Source organism: Rhamphochromis sp. 'chilingali', assembly GCF_963969265.1.
Source record: "Rhamphochromis sp. 'chilingali' genome assembly, chromosome: 3".
Lineage (NCBI taxonomy): Eukaryota > Metazoa > Chordata > Actinopteri > Cichliformes > Cichlidae > Rhamphochromis > Rhamphochromis sp. 'chilingali'.
The window spans coordinates 43,043,555-43,066,809 of record NC_137931.1 but is presented as its reverse complement, the minus strand read 5'-3'; the positions used below and the strand labels follow the sequence as shown (position 1 = coordinate 43,066,809).

Here is a 23,255-nt window from a genome sequence, read left to right as displayed (position 1 = left end):
GCGGATAGGAGGCGGCTGGCTTGACCGCGGCTCACAAATGACGGCTCACTTTACCGCGGTCTTTAACTGATATTAGGTATCCAAATGTGGCACCACTTTAGGTTGTAATGTAGAGCTGTGTTCACGGTTGGTAAGTCGGTGCTTTTCAGCCCAACCCCAAGTCACAGGAAAAGCTCTGGGTCGCAGTTTGTAATAGTTATTGCGCTGATCTTTAAATACTAGCTACAGTGGTGGTGTTGCCATAAAAACGCTTCATGCAAATGACTGCGCGCAGCAGGGGTTGCAGAAACGAGGAACCGAAATGAGAAGCGACTCATCTGGGGAACAAATCATGCAAGATTGGAAGAGTGATTGTATCACGATGCATCATCTATCTCGTTAATGTAAAAGTAACTCTGTTCCTCTTTCTATGTATCTGAGATTTGAACACCGGTTTGTTGTAAATCTGGTAAGTCGAGCGCTCATTTAACGGCTTAAAATCCCCCCAAAAACTAAGGTTTTAGTAGCGCAAAATAGCGGAAGCGGCACTTGGCGCAGCTATTAATGGACGTCTTGATAGTTTGGTATGAGTTCAACTCAGTTCAATTTCGGGGGGTTTCGTTGTTAAGTCTTCATCCTGCTTCCCGGCGGTGCTATGATCCGCGGGCGTGTGCAGTTATAGGCGGATTTTCATAAAGTAAGAAACGGGAAAACCCGAGGCTGTGTTTACAACCCGTAGGTTAGTGGCGTTTCGGCTCCGTAGGCGAATAAGTAGTGCATTCATTCAACAATCAAAGCAATGTTGTAGATCACCGCTGTCAGTCACACCTCGAGGGAGAAGCGTTAGAGAAACCGCGACTGCGCAGTCACTCGGCGATTTTAGCTCCTAAAGTTTAAATTCGATGTCCTGCTTTGTTAGTAGTGAAGAATTACGAAGATGGAGGAGTGGAAAAGGAGCATCGGTACTCTCAGCGACGAAATCCTAATTAAGCTGGCAAAGATGTTGGACAACTCCACCTGTGGATGGAGGCAGCTAGCTAACGCGGTGTCCGAGCAGCCGAAATTCCGCTGCAGGTGAGACCTTGAAGGCATCACGTGAAGGTGGTAGCTTTACGCTTTATTCACAGTTTCTAAAACTTAAGCCGTGTCTCTACTGTATGGTGTGTGGTTATGGGGGGTTATGGATCCCCCTAAAGACTGACTATGCCACCATCTGCTAACATCACACACTGCCCTGTCTCCTGCAGTGAGCGGGAGCTGACCAGCTGTTCTCTCCAGGTGCTGACTGCTGCAGGCAGCCCGGCACGCACCATGCTGACATTACTGGCTGAGCGTTCCTGCTCCCTGGACTTCCTGCTCCACTGCCTGAGGAAGATGGAGCACCAGGAAGCTGTGCAGTTCCTCACCACTGCAGGTAAAGGAGAAGTCACTGGGCTGTTATGCAAAGTCTGTTTCTTACTGCTACTGTTGCCTACTGTTTCCTTATAAACAGGAGGAAGACACAGTCCTGTTTAGACCACGTAACTGTAAAACACACATTCACAAGCCGCTTTATTAGGTACACCTCACTAGTTTTGCCTTCAGAACTACCTTAATTCTAATGACTGTAACTGTCATCTCAATCATGTGACTGTGGAGGCCATTTGACTACAGTAAACCCACTGACCCTCATTTACTAACAGGGCATACACACAAATCTGTGCGTAAATGAATACTGAAATACTACTATTACGAATAATAAGGCTAACCCCAACCCTGATAATTACAGACAGTTTTCCAGAACCCCATAAGCCACAAAATTCCCCAAAATACATCAACATTTAAAAATAAAATGACTTGTAAAGAAAACAGAATGCTTAATGGTAAAGTATAGGCTGTAACCTTTACATTTAAACACATTTAAATGTAAAAGATACATTCCAGTATCTCTTATCTCATCCTATCTTTAATTAAACATGACTTCTGGCTATACTGGATTCGTCACTTACAGTCCAGTTTCATAAAGTAAGTTTATCATCTGCGGCTGACAGATCACATGCTCCTTTCCCTCTACCCATTTTCTTATTTTTCTTATACCCTGTTAGTCTTCTCATATCAAGTTTAACTTTTAGTGAGCATCTCAAGGGAAAAGTAATTCGGCGCCCTCGTTATTTCAGCCAGTAATTGGAGTAATCACGCCTGTGTAACCTCTTTGGAAAGCTGCCCCTTTTCTGGCTACCTCCTCAGACTTCAGACACCATTATTTAAGTTTCCCCAGTCGCATTTTTTCCTTCTTTTTTGCCTCGGCGATGTATGCTTCTCTCTTACAACATCACAACTCTTTCCACTTCATCTTCAGGTAAACTGTTTCCCCTATATAAAGAAATGGGGGTGTGTCCGTATGCAGGTAGTATGCAGATTGTAAACAGCAAGCACGAGCCCACTGATTTACAATGAGTCTGATTTACTCACATATGCACAGCAGTATTGGTCGTTTTGCACGTGTCATAAATCTGATGATTTGCTCATGTTGTGTGTTTGTGTGGTAGTGGCAGAGCAGATTCAGATCACAGTGCAGCCGCAGTCCCAGGAAGCCGCACCTGGGAGCAATGTGGTATTGACCTGCAGGGCCTCTGGTCCCCCCGGACTCGGCTACCAGTGGTTCAAAGGCAAACAGGAGGTCACTGAAATTTTTGTGATTAATGGACTATAAAAAGAAGGGAAAAGATTCCTGCATAAACCCGCAGAGCCAATGAGATAGCTTGCCATCTTAATATCTTAATACAGTTTCAGCTATGAACTCTTATGCATATTGATTTTTTTTTCTTTTGTCTTATAGATTTTGGGGGAATCAGGAAATTCCTCAGAACTGGTTCTTTGCCCTTTAAGCCCCACCCACCAGGGTCACTATATCTGCAGGATAAGCCATGGAGAGAAATTTGTTTTCTCCAAGTGGGCTCAAGTTCGTTTGATCATCTCTGCAGGTTCTTCTTCCTTCTGCTTCTCTGACGTTGTTTTAATTTATCTTTCAGCATGTCATGTAATGTTTTGGTGAATTTTCTCAGGCTGCAGCAGCAGTCTGTTTCCAGGTTCAGTGAGCGGGTTGCATATCAGCCAGCGCCCGCAGTCCCAGGCAGCCTCTGAGGGGGACACTCTAGTCCTGGAGTGCACTGCAGAGGGAAACCCACCTGCACAGTATGAGTGGTACCACAACAAAGTGCCCATGCCGCAACAAAAGACGAGCTCACTCAGGGTAAGTAAGCAGCACAGCTATGCTGCACAGAGCTGCTTCTCTACTGGATATGAAAACTACTGAATTATATTCACTTAAAGAGCACGGTGGATTTACATGTGACGTCATGCGCACTGGATATGATATATTCACCATTTGCGATGGAAAGACGGGTATTTTTGTGCATGTGGATATAGTTGGGATGGAAAACAACTATGTGGCGATGGGTCCTGGAGCTGTGTGGGGAATGAAATTTGTTGCAGAGAGAATACCGTATTCACCTAAAAGCAGAAGTTATGACTCAACATCACAGATTAACTGCGCAATGCTTGTAGACACATCTGTCATGTCCATCCAAGCAATTTTTATCAACCAGATAAGGAAAATACATTTTTCCCTAGTGGCAAGCGGTTCCTGGGAGTTCACTGACTGGTCTGTGTGACCTGGGCTTTAGTAATAATTTCCCGAGCAACTGATATCAACCTCCACCAGCGCTTACTGGATGGGTGGCGACTGCGTGACCTCTGTGACTGGAACCTCGTTCACTTGATCCTAAATTGGGTGGCTCAGGAGATAGAGCAAGTATTCTAGTTTATCTACTAATCGGAACGTTGCTAGTTCAATCTCTGTCTGCTCCAGTCTGCATGCCATAGTTTCTTTGGGTAAGATACTGAACCCTGAGATGCATTCCTCGGTGAGTGTTGGATAGAAAGCAAAAAGACGTCTTCTACTCAAGTAAAGTATAAATATAAGAATCAGTCCATTTAACATTTGTAACAAAATGTCACATGTCTGCAACACCTTTAATTTTTTTTAAAACTTTCACATTAAAATGCAGCTGATTGTTATATCGGTTATAGACTGTATATAAAAGATGGAGATAGGCACGTGAGCATCTATTGGTTTCTGGGTTCTGCATTTTAAAACCTAAATATTTACATTTTGGCTGTCACGTGATGGCTTTTTGGTCTCCCACGAGGGATGTGACTATCAGTAAGGATCCAAATCACTCCATGTACCGGGAATCACTTTTGTGCCCATACTCACTTAGGAGTTACAAGTTTATAGCACTTCCACATTCATTTTCCGTCTCTGCAGGTTGTAGCTTGATGTCAGCTTAATGCTCTATGTGGCGTATGTTTTGTATCTGTGCAGATCCCATGTGTGACCACAGCACACAGAGGAGAGTACACCTGCAAGGTGTTCAATTTGTATCATGAGGTGTGGAGCAGCACGGCAACAGTCACCATCGGTGAGCCATTGTTTGTATTTTCTAAATTAGGAATGTAAACATAAATGAGAAAATTTAGTAAGCTCTTAATGTTAAAATGTTTTATATTTGCATGAAGTAAATAAGTAAAAGCACATTACAATAAGTCTGACACTTCACATTTGTATAGTTACAAAATCGCAGTACCGTGCTGTGGTAACTGTTCTTGTTTTCCCCTTTCATGCAGGCCCCAGTTCTGTCACTGACGCCTCCTGGGTAGAGGTTGACCGCGGTCTAGGTACTCTTTAATTTCTGGTAGAATATTTAGAGGAACTACCGCAGTATTGTAATTCCTATGTCCTGTCTGACTTTGATTCCTCTTTTTAAATATAACAGGTAATTAAAAAGTGGTATTTATAGATAGTGTGCATGTGTAACCTAAAAAACAGCTACTGATAGCTGTGGTTAATTGGGTTAATGTGAAGTACACAGTAAGTCTGGTTACCAGGCTTTACAGAAGTGAAAACGAGATGTTAAACAAACTGTTAGTTATCAGATAACACAGCATGTTTTTTTCTTTTGGTGTTCTCAGAGTCACAGGAAGTCCACAAAACCTACCTACCAGGAACACATCCGCTTCAACAGATAGCCAGTTCGCCCCCATCTGCCAAGGACGTTTATGGTGAATTTACGCAAGCAAACAGACAAATACCGAGTCTTACTTTTGTCGATTTGTGGTGGATTTCACTGCTCATTCTCTTCCTGTCCACAGCCACAGACAAAGTCGCTCTTCTGATTGGTAACATGAACTACATTTACCACACGCAGCTGTGTGCTCCCATTTCTGACGTCCACGAGTTGACCAACCTTCTTCGACAGTTGGACTTCAAGGTGGTTTCTTTGCTCGATCTCAACTGGCAGGAGATGCACAGCGCTGTTACTGAGTTCCTGTTGCTGCTTGACAAAGGAGTCTACGGTACGTCTGCTGCATACGTCTGTCCAATTTGAGCGACTGCGCTGCGCTTTACTGATAAAATAAATGCAGCACTGTGTTTGTAAAATCTACTTTTAATTTTAAAAAAAGAATACAACTAGGATAAATAATTGCATCTGTTTTTCTTTACTTCTGAAGGTTTGCTATATTTTGCTGGTCATGGCTATGAGAACTATGGAAACAGCTTCATGGTTCCCATTGACGCTCCGGTCTCCTACACATCAGAGCACTGCTTGTGTGTACAGAATATACTCACAAAGATGCAGGAGAAAAAGACTGGTCTTAATGTATTCCTGCTGGACATGTGTCGCAAAAGGTATGTTTTGTTTTGTTTTTATTTAATGAAATTATAATCAGCGCAGACCCTCTGAATCTGTTTGTCCGTTTTCTTTTTCAGAAACCCACACGATGATGTCATCGTGCAGCCTGGACTGCTGAAGGTCACAGCAAATATAGTGTTTGGTTATGCCACGTAAGCTCCCAGTCCTAAATGCGGTTCAGTTTTGAATTTCTTTAGTATCGGGTGTTGTTTTCTAGCACTTATTGTGTATTTCTACTTCAGGCTACAAGGTCAAACTCATGTGAAAGTTGCTGTCTTTTAGATGCGTAGACGCTGAAGCGTATGAGGTGAAGAGGGAAGACGTGTCAAATGGCATCTTCATAAACTTCCTCAAACAGCGAGTTTGTGAAGACGAGAAGGTCACCGTTATGCTCGACAGAGTGGCTGAAGGTAGAGCACTCAACAATCTGTACGATATAATCGCAATATTCCTCAACTAAAAAAATTTTAAAAACATATCTAATTTCAGTTTGGCTTCACGTTCAGAGTAGACTGCTCTGGCAGTGCCGCACTGCTCCTGCAGATTTTCTTAAGTCCTTAGGACAAGACTAAGCTGCACACCTGCACCTAAAGGATAAAGGTCACTCTTTCGAGGATGCCAATGTTCACATTTTGGAACTCAAAGACAGAAGATTTGAAAGAGGAGTAAAAGGGGCCATTTGTGTCCACTGTGAATAACAATCATTGAACAGAGTGGCTGGGTACTGACACCAGCTGTTGGCCACCTACAGTGCAGTCTTGAGATCCTTTGCAAGCTCCCCCAAAATATTGTGTCAGTTTACTATAATGGGTCACATGATAGGATGAGGCAAGGTGTCACTGAGACATGTCTTGGCTAATGTGATAAAGCGCGATTAATAGTGGGTCAACGACCCTTTTAAGGGATAACCCCAACAGGGTTTAAACACCTCCGACGGTTTTAGAAGTGAAGATGTCTCTTGGATGCGCCGTGAAACGTCTTCACAAAACTTACAGTCCATTCGCTTTTCTTTTCAAGTTATTTCAACTGTGAAAACAGTTCAACATCCTTCATTTTGCAGGAATTCTGCAAAGTCGTGTGAGGAGTGAGAAATGATTATTCCTGACACTTACTGAAATGCTGGGATAAATTTGCATATCCATCTCCTACTTTGTGAGCATCAACAACAAACTGATTCCTTTCGATTTTGGCACGATGCTCGAACCCTTGGTGAAGCTTTGTAATGTGTGTGAACTGTGAGCACCGTTATTAAAGCCACTTTTATGTTTTTAACATGCATGTGACCCGGAAATGGCTCATAGAACGAAGGTAAATTTTTTCATGGCTTCATTGTAATTTATCAAAGTTATTGGAGGAAGAAAAGCTGATTCCAAGGGGGTCAGTGGGGAGGTACTCACTGATTTTTCATGTAAGTACTTATCATGCATGTTGACTCATTGGCAACATTTACCAGACTTAGATGGATTGAGTCAAGGTGTAGCAATATGCCAACGTGGATATGAAGAGAAACCTGAAAGACCACTAAATGCTGTTTAACAAGGAGGATGTTGCAGGTCCAGTCATATCCCACTTATACATGCTGCAGCATGAAAAAACTGTGAACCCTTTGGGGTAAACCACACTGAATGGTGCAAACTATAACTGCAAACCGAATGCATCATTTCTATTTTAAATATCTTTACAATTATTTGTTGATTTTATGGCCTGTTTAGTCTTATGACAGATTTAAGATCTAGTGACACAGCCTGCAAGAAAAACTATTAAATTGATTTCTTCCAGTTATTTAAAGCTCTAAGATCATCTATGACCCTTTTTAAAATGCATATTAGTCCTATTATTAAAGTGTTTTAAACAAAAATAATGTCCTGCAACAGAAAAATAGACACGTCACATCTGTGCTCCCAATATTAAAGCTTGTTTTTTCTTCTCAGACATGGGTCGCTGTGTAATCACACGAGGGCGGCAGGCGCTGGAGCTCCGCAGTAATCTCTCTGAAAGACGCTCCCTCACTGACAGGATACAGGTTTCTCAGTGTTCTGCATCCTCTTCAGCTCGAAACCTGCAGTGGGCTATTGCACATGGTAAAAAAAAGTATTAACTGAAATGATGAAATATTTCAAAAGGCACATTTCTACTCGTATTTATTTATTTATTTATTTATTTCACAGTTCTCCCTGAAAGCCGTTACCTCCAGTTTGACTGTGGAGTGAAGGTTCAGCTTGGATTTGCTGCAGAATTCTCCAACGTCATGGTCATCTACACTCGGATACTTGACAAACCCGATGAAATAGTCTCCTGCTCGGCTCAGCTTACCGATTTCCCTGAGGTGTGTGACACATTATTCCACTTAGATTTAAAAAGCTTGTGATTCAATACAGAACAGACAAGATTTTACCCAGGACTAAATTTGCTGCTGCAGCTCCTTAAAGCACAAGCATCTAATTGAAAATGCACTGAGCTTTACAGAGTTTTCGTATCACTTTTGCAGGATGTGGACATTGATTTGAAGAAGAGCAATCAGGAGTCTCTACTGGAAGCTGGCTGTTTATTATTGATAAAAGAGGAGCTTCCTTCACCAGAAACCCACAGTCTCTACACGCACATCCGCAGCCTGCAGAGACTCAAGGTCTGTCATTTTTCCCCTATTTTTACAATAAGTTCTTCTATTTATGACCTCAGAGCAGTCGTTTCCAATGCCAAGCCTGCTGCAGCTCACTTAAAAATCAGGAAGACTGAAGCCGATACTTTTTCATAACTGCTAAAAAGAACCCCAAAACAAATTGTGCTTTTTACTGTCTTTATAGAGGGAGCTCACATTCACAATATGCCTTCATTACACCTACTCCAACATGGATGAGGAAGTGCAAGAAAGGCAGCAAGTAACAGTCGGCAAACCACTGGTCTCCAAACTCAATCTCCACGAACCCCGAGCAGCTCACGTCAGCTCTGCCTCCTCGTCCTTCAGCCTCGACTCTTTTAACGTTCCCGGATGCTCCTCCTTTGGTGAAGACTTGTCCCTGACTGGTACAGCCTCAAACACATGGTCACATCATGCACAAAGTGCCAGTGTGTCTTTCACCGGTGGCTCCCCGACATCACCCAGGAGTGCCAATGTGCCAGAGGAGACTGACAGTCCTGAAATACTAGATAACCCTCGACCTCTTGTTGCCAGCAAAAGTTTGCCCCACAGTAAAGTAAATGACTCAAACTACAAGTTCAGTGACATGTACAATTTTCATTCTTACTGAGACTGAGATTCAGCCTCTACCCACTAATAAATCGGCAGTACAAAATCATGAATGTGTGGAAAGCTTGACAGACAAGTCCTGTTAATATGGCATTTCTTTAAATTCGGCCCGGACTGTATGGGGGCCGTTTAAGTTCTGATCTTTGTATTAACTATGCATTAAGTTGTGTAATGTTTTTTTTTATTATTATGGATTTGTAACAATGTTATGCAACCCAAAGACTGCCTTCAAAACAGGAGAATAAAGCATAAACTTTATACCTTTAACCTTTTTGTAACATGCATTAGAAAAAAATGTATGAAGACAGTAAGACAGTGGTGAGGTGCAGCTGGAGGGACATATGGGTTTAAGTTGGGGGTGAGATTACATCTGAGATCATTCTTGCTTGCAGAGATGGACTATGACGTTCAAAGATGACACGAATAGGAAGAAGGTGGAAGATGGCCTGGAGAGGTGCAGGTATGCACTGGAGAGAAAAGGAATAAAAGTCAGCAGTGTGTGAATGAGAGGGAGACAGGTGTAACAGTGAAGGAGGAAGAATTTTAATACTTGGGGTCAACCATCCAATGCAAGGGAAAGTGCACAAAACATGTGAAAAAGAGTGCAGGTAGGGTGGAGTGGGTGGAGCGAGTGGATATGTTTGGTGTAACAGAGGAGGATGTAAGAGGTAGGGTAAGAAGGATGAAGATGATGGGAGCAGAAAAGAAGAGCTCCTAACTAAAATAGCTGTCTGTGTTTTAACGCTTGCATGAATAACAGCAGCTGCTTACTTTACTATACTCTGCGCTCTCCCGGCCATCAGATCCTTGTCGCTGATTGGTGCCAGTCGCCGCACTATCGCTGCACTGCGCCTGCGCTGTGTCGTCACCACCTCTGCTTGCAGCATCCGCCATTTTGCAGTAATTTAGTAATCCCGCTGCTTCCATTCGTTGTGCGGCGCCAGTAAACACGGCTCTTTGAAGGAATATTATTATTACTATTGCAAGCTGAAGAGATATTTTCCCGTGTCTTGCGATGGCTGACCCATCAGCAGATGTGGAGGTGCCGGAGGGTGCAGAAGTGCGCAAACTGTCGGAGCTGCGGGTCATAGACCTGAAGGCCGAGCTGAAGAAACGAAACCTGGACACGACGGGCGTGAAGAGCGTGCTATCAGAGCGTCTTAAAAAGGTCTGAATTTTACAGTCCCTTAAACAGCCAGTCGCTGAATAACAATGCTTAAAATGCACATAAAGGCCTGCATTATAGAAGTTTAGTTTGACGCTCACACAGCCGCAAAATTTCGAGCGTACTACGCTACGAGGCCGTTGACCCTAAATGTATGCTAAGCGCTAGCATGCGCTTGTACCAAATAACTCGCTAATGCCGCTAATTTGCGTGCATTCACCTATTTGACATGTTTTTTATTTCAACTGTTGCTTGAATGTACAACCTGTAAAGCGTTTTTGCCGTGCTCTTGACAAACAGGCAATCGAGGAAGAGGGTGGGAATCCGGACGAGATTATCGTCGCTCCGGAGTTGACCACCAAAAAGGCCAACGTCACACCTAAACGCGCTGCCAGAGGTAAGGTTTGCAGCAAGCTCTTAAAACACAATGTTTTCCGTTTGTTGCTGTGCCCGAGAGGCTTCTGCAAGGCAGGTGGCACGTAATATGTCATGTCGTTGTATTTCGTGCTTGTGCAGCATTCGTGAACAATTACGGTATTTCGTTATAAAAGAAGAGTATAGCAAGAGCAAGGGTAACAGAATATGCGTGGGAGAGATTTAGACGCCTGTCAAAGTCAGGCGAAGACTAAACTAAAGTGTATTTTCTTTAGATACCAAGCAGGAGAACGATGAACCGGAGGATGGCACTATGGAGGAGGATTCCCGCGATGGCCACGTAAGTTTATTGATAGGATTATCTTGCTTTTCCTCCAGTTTGGATGCTACGGCTGATGTATTAAAAACGTCTTTGTCTCATCAGGAGGATAATCAGGAGGATGAGCATGAACATGAGAACATGCAGGACATGGACATCCTTGACATGAACATTCTGGATGAGACTGACAATGACAACGGAATACCGGCTGAAGATGACGAGTATGGAAGCGAGAACTTTTACAGAGAGGACGACTCGGGGATGAATGAAGAAAATGACTACAGGGCACTCGAGTCAGAAGAAGACACGAGAGGTCCAGAGGTGAGAGATAATACTAGAAACCTGTCTGCTAAATCTTTACTTGTAACTCTGTTTTAATGTTAGTTTATTTGAATATATTTTAACAGATGGATGAATTTGAGATGCTGGATAAGGATGAAGATGCAACATTTTCAGCAGCCAATGTGGTAGGTTTACTAAGTATTTCTTACGCCTGCAGAGCCTGTTAAAACACGATAACGTTTTGAACGAGACATAATTTTCTGTGTTAAAGGCTCAGGATCCAGAGGCTGACGACACAAAAGAAGAAACAGGTACTGTAAAAGAAATTGGCTCATCATAAGGTTGAGGTGTAGATGTGCAGTGTTAAGCTTGAAAATGCAAACACTTTGTTTAGTTTCAACCAACAAGAGAGACTGGAAGCCCAAAGGGAATTGCTGACTTGGTGTTGAAATTTGTTTAGCCACATATGATCTTTTCTTTGTTCATTTGTAAATATCGGTCAAGTTACCATATATCTTCTCACACGCTCACGTGACTGTGGTTAACAAGTTGATTCACACTGCCAGCAATTCAGTTTCAAGGTGAGGGAGGTTTAAGCTGTGCAGGTGATTGTAGTGTTTCTAGGTTGCCACGTGAAGGTCAAGGCAAAGAAGATGCATCAAGATTTGTCAACTCTTACGACTTTTTAAAGACGGTGAATCATAAATCAGCTGGATAAGAAACTGCTGGACTTGAGCTGAAGGTCTGCTCACTACCAATGGACGCTGGAAAAGTCTCAAAGGCTGAAAGAAGATGGAGTTCAGCGAGCCTCCGGTGTACTGCTGATGTTGTGGCTCTCTTCAGCACTCTACTCTTTGTCTGTCTTGGATCAGGTGAAAAGAGTGAAGTGGTTGAGCTTGAGAAATGAGTTTTAGCCCCTTTAGTTGCTCGGTTGTCCCAACAGCCTTTGGGCCCTTTTCCAGTCTCTCTTTAGGGCCATCGTTTTAATACATAGTTCTAAGAGCACAGGCCAGTGGTCATGACGTTCCTAATCCAGGCCTTGCCAGTTCCTCGTTAACCATTGATGTGTTTCAGAAGTGATTAAACTATGTGCCATTCTATTCCTGTTAAATCCGTAGAAAATGACAAAGTAGCCGGGTCTTGTTTATCTGAGCCGCATAACGAAGATCAACACCAGAGCCACGAGACGAGCCCTGAAGAAGACCAAGGAGCCACCGCCGGAGGGGAAGAAAGTGTGTCCGACACAGGTGCCCAGTCCAACGTGACTGCCGCTGGAGATGCGGAGGGCAGCGGGGATGTTGTGGGGACTGATCCCAAAGAGGTTGGGGAGGAACAGAACGCCCCAGAAGAGACACTTGACGGTGAAAACAAAATGTCGCAGGCTGTTAGTGTAAGCAAACAGGGCGGCGAGGTTGAAACTGTTGATTCAGAAACGGGGGCTAAGAAGGTTGAGGAGGATGAGAAGACAGAAGAGAAAGCTGCTGCGGATTCAGCCTCGACACTGAAAGAGTCCTCTTCTGTAGAGGGCGATGATCAGAAAAAGAGGTTTGTTGCTTTCTGTATACTAGAAACCAAAAATGGTTATCTCTGTTGCTTTGGCCCCTTTGTGCTAGCAAAATTTGGATGCTCTTTTGGAGGTAAAAACGTTTTGTACATTTGTTTTGTTTTGGTTCCCCCATTTTTCATTCCTTGCACTCACCTGTCCCACTTTATTATCCATTAAAAACCTAACTATTCGGATTGCCAGAGGATATAACTCCATTTATTCGCCAATACATCACTGCACTATGGTACATGTTGGGTTGATCGCTGTAGGCAATGAGAGATGCTATATAACAGAAATACAAACATGTGTGCCAGAAGATCGTGGATGTCCTCGCCAACATCCTCACCGTTGTAGGTTGATGGCTTTTTTTCCCCTTCTTCTTTAGCTCTGAGGAGAAAGATGGCAAGACCGAGTCGAAGGATGAAAAGGGTGAGTAAATCAAATGGCTTCTTTGTCTTGGTGGTCTTGTTTTCAGTGGCTGTGTGCTCATTAATTTTATGGTGCACATGTGTAGGTGCTGGAGCTGGGGCCGCAGCAAGCAGCAGCAGGAATCTGTGGGTCAGTGGCCTCTCCTCCACTACCAGAGCGACTGATCTGAAGACGCTTTTCAGCAAATATGGCAAGGTTAGTCGATTGAAAACAGTCTCTCACCAGTGTCACCAGACAGTTACTTTCTGCATGGACGCAAAAATAATATTTATGGGCTTTATAAATGTCCTGCAGGTTGTCGGAGCTAAGGTGGTGACCAATGCCAAAAGTCCCGGGGCTCGCTGCTACGGGTTTGTCACCATGTCATCCACAGAGGAAGCAACCAAGTGTATCAGCCACCTTCACAGGACCGAGTTGCATGGCAGGATGATCTCTGTGGAGCGGGTGAGTGTGGGGAGAAGGAGAAGTAACTAACATTTCATCTGACAGTCTGATCATTTGGAAGCAGCAGTCTGTTTTCTGTTTAGTTGTATTGCAATGCCTAAAACTTTGTTAAACTGATGGTTGTAATCAGACTAAAGTGTTAGCTCTAAATAAAAAAAAAAACATGCAGCAAATAAAATGGTTGGAAATGGCAAAGATTAGAAATGATCTGAAGTAATTAGAAAGCTGTAGAGAAGGCAGAGGTATTTGTTTCTTTAAACACGCTGATGTTGAGCTTGGTCTTGTGAATAAACGTGTTCCCGTTTAAACATTGCAGGCTAAAAATGAACCTGCAGGGAAGAAGCCAGCTGACAAGAACGACCCCAAGAGGTCTAGCACTGACAGGAGACACTCCACTGACTCCAAGTAAGACTGCCAGACCGTTGACTTGTGTTTGAGTGATATCGCTAAAAGTGCCTCTTCTGCTGGGAAAATTTGGCCCAGTGAGGTTTTAAATATCACAGGTGTATTTATATTTTTAGCATGCCATGTGTCTGGGTAGTTTGTCAGACATTTAGCCCTTTGTATAAACCAAGATAAGGATCAGGTTAACTGTTCAATGATTTCTGACAATATGGATGTTTCTGCAGGTCTGATGGAAAGGATGAGAAGTCTGAGGGAGAAGGAAAAGATGGCAAAGGTGTGAGATGTGTTAGAATTTCAACCTGGACATGATTCAAAAAAACAAAAAAACAACCTTTATTACATACTTGACATTAATAATTTTGATTGTTTGACAGGACGAAATGAGAGGACTGTAGTTATGGACAAGTCCAAGGGAGAGCCTGTTATCAGTGTCAAAACCAAAAGCAAAAGCAAGGAGAGGGTAAGTAATGATTAATGACCCTGTAACTGCCATCTCCCTCTTAATCAGTGTTGTTTTGTTGATGCATGAAGTGGTTAGATCATGCCCGTCTTCACACTCTTCTGCTCTTTCTTCAGAGCACCAAGAGTCGGGACCGAACTTCTTCGAGTAAGGAGAGGAAAGACATCTTGTCATTTGATCAGATTAAGGAGCAAAGGGAGAGGGAGAGACAAAGGCAGAGGGAGAGGGAGATCAGAGAGGTCGAGAGACGCAGATTCACGTAAGGATCATGAATACAGAAATAACACTTAGCCCATCATGGAGCTTAACAACACAGAATGTATTCATAAAGACACTTCTATATATTAGCAGTTAGCTCAGGTTTTGATCGGATAATAAATATCAGCTGATTTTTCTTTTTTCATTCAGTGATCGCAATCGGGAATTCCGACCTGACCGAGAGCGTGAGCGCATCCGTCTCTTCCGGGAGAGGGAGGAGCGAAACCACTTGATGAAGAAGAGACACTGGTTGGAGGTATCGTCACATGACTCCTCTCTGCCTCCAAATATGCGTCCTTTGGTACAACTCTCAATCCGATGCACTCTGCACATAATCACTACATTTTCTTTCATTCCTCCCATATAAACACTTCTCACCTTAATCCCTGTTAGTTCTAAAAAATGTATGAATTAACTGTAATCAAATGATTTCATTTGCAGGCTGAGAAGCAGCGCCTCGACGCAGATCGCATGGAGCGTCAGTTCCTGGAGCGTGAAAGGCTACGCATTGAGTACGAAAGGCGGCGAGAGCAGGAAAGGATCCTCAGGGAGCGCGAGGAGCTGAGACGGCAGCAGGAGCAGCTGCGCTATGAACAGGAGCGGCGCCCCGTTAAGAGGCCTTACGACATGGACGGCAGGTACAGTGACGTGTGTGTGACACTGATGCATGCTGCGTTTATCTGCTGGATACAGCTTTGCTCACTGGTCGATCCTCGTGGTTTTTGTGGTTCCTTTTTAGGAAGGATGACTGGCCTGATAAGCGTATGGCCATGGATGACCGTTACGGCCGCTCAGACTTCGGTCGCTATCAGGATTTTGATCACAGAGAAAGGGGACGTTACCAAGACGACATGATGATGGACAGGCGGGACAACACCCGTAATATGGGTGCTGACAGAGATGGTCAGGTAAGAACCCTGCATCCTCCCCCCAGATATTATTCTGTTAGGAAAAGAAACACCATGAGTTACAAAAACCACAAATATTTATTGTTGGCACCACCCTGACTCCTAAACTCTGCATGTTGAAGTCTAGATGTGGAACATGGACACCGGCAAAGCCACTTAAGTTAAATAAAACACAGTTGAGCTGAGCACTGCAGCTTCACAGGCCTGGCGTGTGGATATCAAACACGAGTGCTCTTTAAAGTGAGCTCCCACAGTATTGATATGTTGCTGTGGTTCAGAGCTTTAACTAACAGCAAAAGCCACTAAACGCTGAACTTTTAGTGTGTAGAATATGCAGACGCATGTGAGAATATGAAAATTTCAGCTGTCTTGTCCTTTTGCAGCACTTCTCAGAAAGACACGGCAGAGACGGAAGAGACTCCTGGGGTGGAGGCTATGACAAGCGCATGAATCCCAGGTGAATATCACTCTGTTGGCTTCTTTTCAAGCGCAATAAGCAACTTTTATAGTCCACTAATGCCGTTTTCCTGTCTTATTAGGGAGGGCGGTCGTGACTGGGATTCTAACCGTAAGATGGATGGAGACAGACCCTGGCAAGGTAGGTCAACCTGCACTTTAAGGTATTAGCTATAAAAGCACTGCTGTCTTAACTTGGATCTTTCTTCTTTTTTTAATTCCAGGTCGGGATGGAGCTATCCCAGGACAGAGCCACATGACACGAGGAGGAATGGCTGGGTGAGTAGCTTCTGCATTCAGTCTTGCTTTGTTTGCAGCTAGCCTCGCTGGTTTCACAACAGAGCTGATGTCGGTGTGTCTTTGATTTCAGAGGCCGTGGCGGCTACATGAACACGGGAACATCTCAGTCTCTGTCCGGAGCGCTTAACAGACAGAACCAGCTGATGCAGGGCAGCGGGCTGCAGGGCGGAGCTTTCGGCCGCCGTTACTGATGCCTGTCTGGAGACGGTTGTGTAATGATGTGGTTATGTTGTTTTTGTAAAAAAAAAAAAAAAAAGAAGAAGAAGAAGAAAAGAAAAAAATCATTTTTTTAAAATCAGGATTATTTTTTTTCCTTTTTGGCACAATTCCCATCGATTTTCGATGGAAGTGTGTTTATCCTTTTGTGATACAGTGATAGTGTATTTATCATACAGCCCTACCTTGTTTGTACATCACAGCTGTTATGCATCCGCAAGTTGGCGTGAGTGTGTGTGTGTGTGTGCGTGCGTGTAAAATAAATTCAGATGTTTATTAAACCCTTTTCAGACATGTGATATGTAATATTGCTGGCTTCAATAATACATGGATGTTTCTAGGTTTGACCTAGACAGATTTCCACATTTTTATTTTTTGTCTTTTAAGGACGAGTGATCAGGATGCTGATACGTTGTTGCCGTCAGTTCAATGAAGAAGAGCGCATGTCTGAAAGAGGCTTTAGACGCCTGAGTTCCTGGACCTAACCTCACAAGCCTCCTTTCTGTATCCAAGCCCTTAGAAGGTTTTTTTTCTTCTTGTTGTTGTTTTGTTTTTTGATGAAACTTTATTGAAAATAATTTGAGAGTTTCAGGTTCTCGTCATTTTTAAAAAGATGCTCAGTGAAAGTTTGTTGCAGATGAAAGCGTTTTAAAATTAAATGTCACACTTTGTTTCTCCTTGCTTGTAACGTTTTTGTTTTTCTAGTTTTCCTTTTAGACTTGTGATAAATTCTAGAATTAAATGTGTGGTCGTGATTCAAATGTCTTTCTAGTTTTGTGGATGTTTTTAAAACCTTTTCTGTGCCGCTCGGTGGCACAGAAGCTCGGGCCACGGGTATAAAACTGTACAATGCACATGCGCATTATCTTTGTCAGATTTTTAAAGATATTGTGGCATCAGTGGTACTCGCTTATTTAGCTTTTGCAAATAAAATTGCACCAACAGTTACTGGACATGGCAGTGAAAATGTCCTGTCCTAGTTTATGAAACAGTCCTCGTGGCTCTCAGAAATGAAGCGGTATGAGGCCTGATTATTATTAAAGAAGGTTATGAATGGAAATTAATACAGATATGTGGTCAGAAAAATTATGTCATAAAACAAGCTTTGACGCCTGGCTAAAATGTGCATTTCCCAACTTGTTAGGTGAAACCTGTCGACCTGAGCAATCAGAAGTTTTCAGAGCAGCGTTGTACACTTTGCAATCATTTTAGCAACCACCAACTAGGAGGACACTCAGGTCTGAGTAACTGGGTCCTTCACTAGCAAACAGAACAGTTTTACTGTTGAAATTAATTATTTTTACAGGAGGAAACCCAAGTTTTTGGCTGTTTTATTATTGACTGGATTCATACATATAACCTAAATGGATAGTGGTATAAATCAAACTATCAAATCAATTCAATTTTATTTATACAGCGCCAAATCACAACAACAGTCGCCTCAAGGCGCTTTATATTGTACAGTAGACCCTACAATAATACATACAGATATAAACCCAACAATCATATGACCCCCTATGAGCAAGCACTTTGGCAACAGTGGGAAGGAAAAACTCCCTTTTAACAGGAAGAAACCTCCGGCAGAACCAGCCTCAGGGAGGGGCGGGGCCAACTGCTGCAACCGGTTGGGGTGAGAGAAGGAAGAGAGGATAAAGACATGCTGTGAAAGAGAGACAGAGGCTGTGTCCCAATTCAGGGTCTGCACGCTTGAAGTACGCATTTCAAGTGCGGTTACGTCACCGCCACTCGACGACGGCTGTCCCAATTCGAAGTGTGCTTCAAATGCATACTCCAAATGCGCTGTCGATTTCCCCAAATATCAAGCGTGGTCCAATGCACGCTTTGTGGTCCCATATATCCCACAATTCATAGCCCGGCGGTGGGTGTGGATAATTTTGCCGCAAAATACGGCAGAAGGGAGCAGCCGAAGAGGGTTTTTTTTCTTCCAAACTTTATTGAACTTATAAAGCGAACAGTCAGTCATTCCAGTTCAGTTTGTACAGTAGACATACAAGGCAAATAAGAGTAACAATATACAGTACAATGAAATAAGAAGGATAAATAAATAAAGGATAAAAAAAGAAAAAAAGGGGGGAATGTGACAGACTTCATAACAACTTTGTACTTGAAAGTTGTGACAGCTCATTCGTTAAACATTTCTGAATGAATTTCAATCAATGATAAACCTTTTTTATTGGAAGTTAATTTAAGAGAGTTTAAGTAGAGCTGTTAGCATGCGTCCGTACTACCTGCCCCGGGAGTTCTCGCATGTTATCGCGATAACAGCGTATGTCCCCCCCTCGGCCAACGCGGATGCAGCCTGTGACTCTCTCCACTCTGTGGTCAGCAGACTGCAAACACAATCACCGAGAGCCCTTCTCATAATATCAGGGGACTTCAATCATGCCTCACTGGACTCCACACTGCCCACCTTCACCCAGTATGTGACCTGCCCAACCAGAGTCAATAAAACACTGGACTTACTGTATGCCAATGCAGAAGAGGCATACAGTTCATCACCTCTCCCTCCCCTGGGCAGATCTGATCACAACCTGGTGCACCTTGTCCCTGTGTATGAGCCCTTAGTGCGCAGGGAGCCACCAGCCACCCGCACAGTACAGAGATGGTCAGAGGAGAGCGAGGAGGCTCTTAAGGATTGTTTTGAGTCGACTGTGTGGGAGGTGATTTGTGATGACCACGGAGAGGACATCGACAGCCTTACTACATGCATTACTGACTATATAAACTTCTGTGTGGATAACACTGTACCTACCAGGACTGTACGGTGTTTCTCCAACAACAAACCTTGGATTACCCCAGAAATTAAAACCGTCCTCAAGCAGAAGAGGAGGGCCTTCAAATCCAGAGACAAAGAGGAGTTGAAAAGGGTGCAGAGAGAGCTGAGGGGACTGATAAGGAATGGGAAGGAGAGCTACAGGCAGAAGATGGAGAACCAGCTTCAACAAAACAACGTTGGTGAAGTCTGGGAGGCCTCAGAACCATCTCGGGCCACAAACAGCAGAACTCTCTGCCTGGGAGGGATGTGAGGTGGGCAAATGAACTGAATCATTTCTTCAACAGATTTGACTCAGCCATGAGGCAGTCTGCAACATCGGCTGCAGACTCACCCACCCCCACTGCTGCTGTTCCACCTCAGACACTTCACACCTCCTCTATTCACCCTGCTCACTCCCCCCCACCCCCAACTGCAGCATCCAATACACACTCAACACAAGGCTCCAGCCTGTCTCTCTCAACCACCCAGGTTAGGAGGGAACTGAGGAGGATTAATGGCAAGAAGGCAGCGGGTCCAGATGGCATCAGCTCGAGGGTCGTCAGGTCCTGCGCGGACCAACTGTGTGGGGTGATGGAGCACCTCTTCAACCTGAGCCTGAGGTTGGGAAGAGTCCCACAGCTCTGGAAAACCTCCTGTGTCGTACCAGTGCCAAAGACTTCACGCCCCAAGGACCTCAATAGCTACAGGCCGGTGGCTCTGACATCCCACCTGATGAAGACCCTGGAGCGGTTGGTCCTGGCTCAGCTTCGGCGCCTAATAAGCTCATCACTGGACCCACTTCAGTTTGCCTACGAGCCTGGCATTGGAGCGGATGATGCCGTCATTCACCTCCTACATCGTTCCCTCGCTCACCTGGAGACCGCTGGAAGCACTGTGAGAATCATGTTCTTTGATTTCTCCAGTGCCTTCAACACCATTCTTCCCTCGGTTCTAAAGGACAAGCTGGTGAACTCTGGAGTGGACCATCACCTCACTACCTGGATCCTGGACTACCTCACCGACCGACCACAGTATGTGAGGACTCAGGGCTTTGTGTCGGACAGGGTCGTCTGCAGTACGGGGGCCCCACAGGGAACGGTTCTGGCTCCGTTCCTCTTCACCATCTACACTGCAGACTTCTCCCACAATTCCACCCAGTGCTTCCTGCAGAAGTTCTCTGATGACTCTGCAATAGTCGGCCTCATCACTGATGGGGACGACAAGGAGTACAGAGGTCTGACCCAAGACTTTGTGGACTGGTGCCAGCTGAACTACCTCCAGATCAACGCCAGTAAAACCAAGGAACTGGTGGTAGACTTCCGCAGGCACAAGCATTCTCCACTGCAACCACTGAACATCCAAGGTATGGACATTGAGGCTGTGGACAGCTACAGGTACCTTGGTGTTCATCTGAACAATAGACTGGACTGGACTCATAACTCAGACGCCCTCTACAGGAAAGGGCAGAGCAGGCTGTACCTGCTGCGGAGACTCAGGTCGTTTGGAGTGGAGGGCCCACTCCTGAAGACCTTCTATGACTCTGTTGTGGCTTCTGCTATCTTTTATGGCGTGGTCTGCTGGGGCGGCAGCATCTCTGCTGGGGACAGGAAGAGACTGAACAGGGTGATCCGAAGGGCCAGCTCTGTTCTAGGATGCCCTCTGGACCCAGTGGAGGTGGTGAGTGACAGGAGAACGGCGGCTAAGCTGTCATCCCTGATGGACAACATCTCCCACCCCATGCAGCAGACTGTGACAGCACTGAGCAGCTCCTTCAGTGGGAGACTGCGGCACCCACGGTGTGGGACGGAGAGATTTCGCAGGTCTTTCCTCCCCACTGCTGTCAGACTCCATAATAAAGACTTTAACTGATCAAGCACACACATCCATACATATGCAATAATATTAAGTGCAATAATCCTTTCTGTCATCGTTGTATTTTTACTCAGTTGTATATAGTATTTGTATTTGTATTCTATTTTTATCTTATTGTATATTTATTTTATTTTATTCTACTGTATATAGTATTTTATTTTATTCTATTCTGTACAGTTGTGTACTGTATTTATTCTTATTGTATTCTAATTTTTGCCTCATAACTTTTGCACTGTCCACTTCCTGCTGTGACAAAACAAATTTCCCACGTGTGGGACTAATAGAGGTTATCTTATCTTATCTTAAGTAATATTCAGTTTCAATCAAAAACAAATTAAATGATGGGGTTGAGTTTTGAAATTTTCATTTATGTATATGGAATTTCCCTAATAAGATGGAGCGGCCGAAGAGTGAACTGTCAAAAGTACTCAATATGACGTCACTTATTTATGTGCGAATGTTTAATAATTAAAGTCAGTCATATATCATATATCTATATATATCTATATATATATATATCTATATATATATAAACACCCAGCACGCCCATGCGGGCGGTTTATCCTTCAAGCTCGGGTCCTCTACCAGAGGCCTGGGAGCTTGAGGGTCCTGCGCAGTATCTTAGCTGTTCCCAGAACTGCGCTCTTCTGGACAGAGATCTCCGATGTTGTTCCCGGGATCTGCTGGAGCCACTCGCCTAGCTTGGGAGTCACTGCACCTAGTGCTCCGATTACCACGGGGACCACCGTTACCTTCACCCTCCACATCCTCTCGAGCTCTTCTCTGAGCCCTTGGTATTTCTCCAGCTTCTCGTGTTCCTTCTTCCTGATATTGCTGTCATTCGGAACCGCTACATCAATCACTACGGCCGTCTTCTTCTGTTTGTCTACCACCACTATGTCCGGTTGGTTAGCCACCACCATTTTGTCCGTCTGTATCTGGAAGTCCCACAGGATCTTAGCTCGGTCATTCTCCACCACCCTTGGGGGCATCTCCCATTTTGACCTCGGGACTTCCAGGTTATACTCGGCACAGATGTTCCTGTACACTATGCCGGCCACTTGGTTATGGTGTTCCATGTATGCCTTGCCTGCTAGCATCTTGCACCCTGCTGTTATGTGCTGGATTGTCTCTGGGGCATCTTTACACAGCCTGCACCTGGGGTCTTGCCTGGTGTGATAGACCCCAGCCTCTATGGATCTTGTACTCAGAGCTTGTTCTTGTGCTGCCATGATTAGTGCCTCTGTGCTGTCTTTCAGTCCAGCTTTGTCCAGCCACTGGTAGGATTTCTGGATATCAGCCACCTCCTCTATCTGCCGGTGGTACATACCGTGCAGGGGCCTGTCCTTCCATGATGGTTCCTCGTCTCCCTCCTCTTTCTTTGGTTTCTGCTGCCTGAGGTATTCACTGAGCACTCGGTCAGTTGGGGCCATCTTCCCAATGTATTCTTGGATGTTCGTTGTCTCATCCTGGACTGTGGTGCTGACACTCACCAGTCCCCGGCCCCCTTCCTTCCGCTTAGCGTACAGCCTCAGGGTGCTGGACTTGGGGTGAAACCCTCCATGCATGGTAAGGAGCTTTCTTGTCTTTATGTCAGTGGCTTCTATCTCCTCCTTTGGCCAGCCTATTACCCCAGCAGGGTACCTGATCACGGGCAGGGCGTACGTGTTGATGGCCCGGATCTTGTTCTTACCATTCAGCTGACTCCTCAGGACTTGCCTGACCCTCTTCATGGTTCCCATTCGCCTGCGGGATCCCCAGGTACTTGTAACTGTCCTCTATGTCTGCAATGTTGCCTTCTGGTAGTTCAATCCCCTCAGTTCTGACTACCTTCCCTCTCTTTGTTACCATCCGACTACACTTCTCCAGTCCGAACGACATTCCAATGTCATTGCTGTATAGCCTGGTAGTGTGGATCAGTGAATCGATGTCTCGTTCACTCTTGGCATACAGCTTGATGTCATCCATGTACAGGAGGTGGCTGACAACTGCTCCGTTCCGTAGTCGGTATCCGTAGCCAGTCTTGTTAATGATCTCACTGAGGGGGTTCAGGCCTATGCAGAACAGCAGTGGGGACAGAGCA

The 23,255-nt window shown here is 44.6% G+C and overlaps 2 protein-coding genes across 5 annotated transcripts; both read left to right on the top strand.

The window, feature by feature from the left end:
- malt2 (MALT paracaspase 2) lies at positions 1-9,195 on the top strand. Of its 3 annotated transcripts, none has more exons than XM_080878534.1 (17): positions 1-76; positions 899-1,053; positions 1,227-1,393; positions 2,508-2,638; positions 2,798-2,942; positions 3,024-3,211; positions 4,346-4,442; positions 4,648-4,698; positions 4,993-5,082; positions 5,173-5,376; positions 5,533-5,710; positions 5,792-5,866; positions 5,997-6,124; positions 7,646-7,795; positions 7,883-8,040; positions 8,203-8,340; positions 8,519-9,195. In XM_080878534.1, exons 2-17 carry the CDS (start codon positions 917-919, stop codon positions 8,960-8,962), a joined length of 2,481 nt encoding a protein of 826 aa, XP_080734660.1. In that variant the 5' UTR covers positions 1-76; positions 899-916; the 3' UTR covers positions 8,963-9,195. The 3 variants fall into 3 exon arrangements, with proteins under 3 accessions (XP_080734660.1, XP_080734659.1, XP_080734661.1); XM_080878533.1 differs by having other exon boundaries at positions 18-383; XM_080878535.1 differs by having other exon boundaries at positions 18-448.
- A 641-nt stretch (positions 9,196-9,836) lies between these two features.
- On the top strand, positions 9,837-16,573 carry safb (scaffold attachment factor B). Of its 2 annotated transcripts, none has more exons than XM_080877792.1 (21): positions 9,837-10,129; positions 10,427-10,523; positions 10,777-10,841; positions 10,926-11,141; positions 11,228-11,287; positions 11,374-11,413; positions 12,221-12,647; positions 13,034-13,077; positions 13,163-13,272; positions 13,372-13,521; positions 13,838-13,926; positions 14,151-14,200; positions 14,301-14,386; positions 14,503-14,645; positions 14,795-14,945; positions 15,086-15,282; positions 15,384-15,552; positions 15,936-16,009; positions 16,092-16,150; positions 16,233-16,287; positions 16,379-16,573. In XM_080877792.1, the coding sequence occupies exons 1-21, from the start codon at positions 9,977-9,979 to the stop codon at positions 16,497-16,499; spliced, it is 2,556 nt and encodes an 851-aa protein (XP_080733918.1). In that variant the 5' UTR covers positions 9,837-9,976; the 3' UTR covers positions 16,500-16,573. The 2 variants fall into 2 exon arrangements, with proteins under 2 accessions (XP_080733918.1, XP_080733919.1); XM_080877793.1 differs by having other exon boundaries at positions 9,838-10,129; positions 14,795-14,900.
- The last annotated feature ends 6,682 nt before the right edge of the window (positions 16,574-23,255 follow it).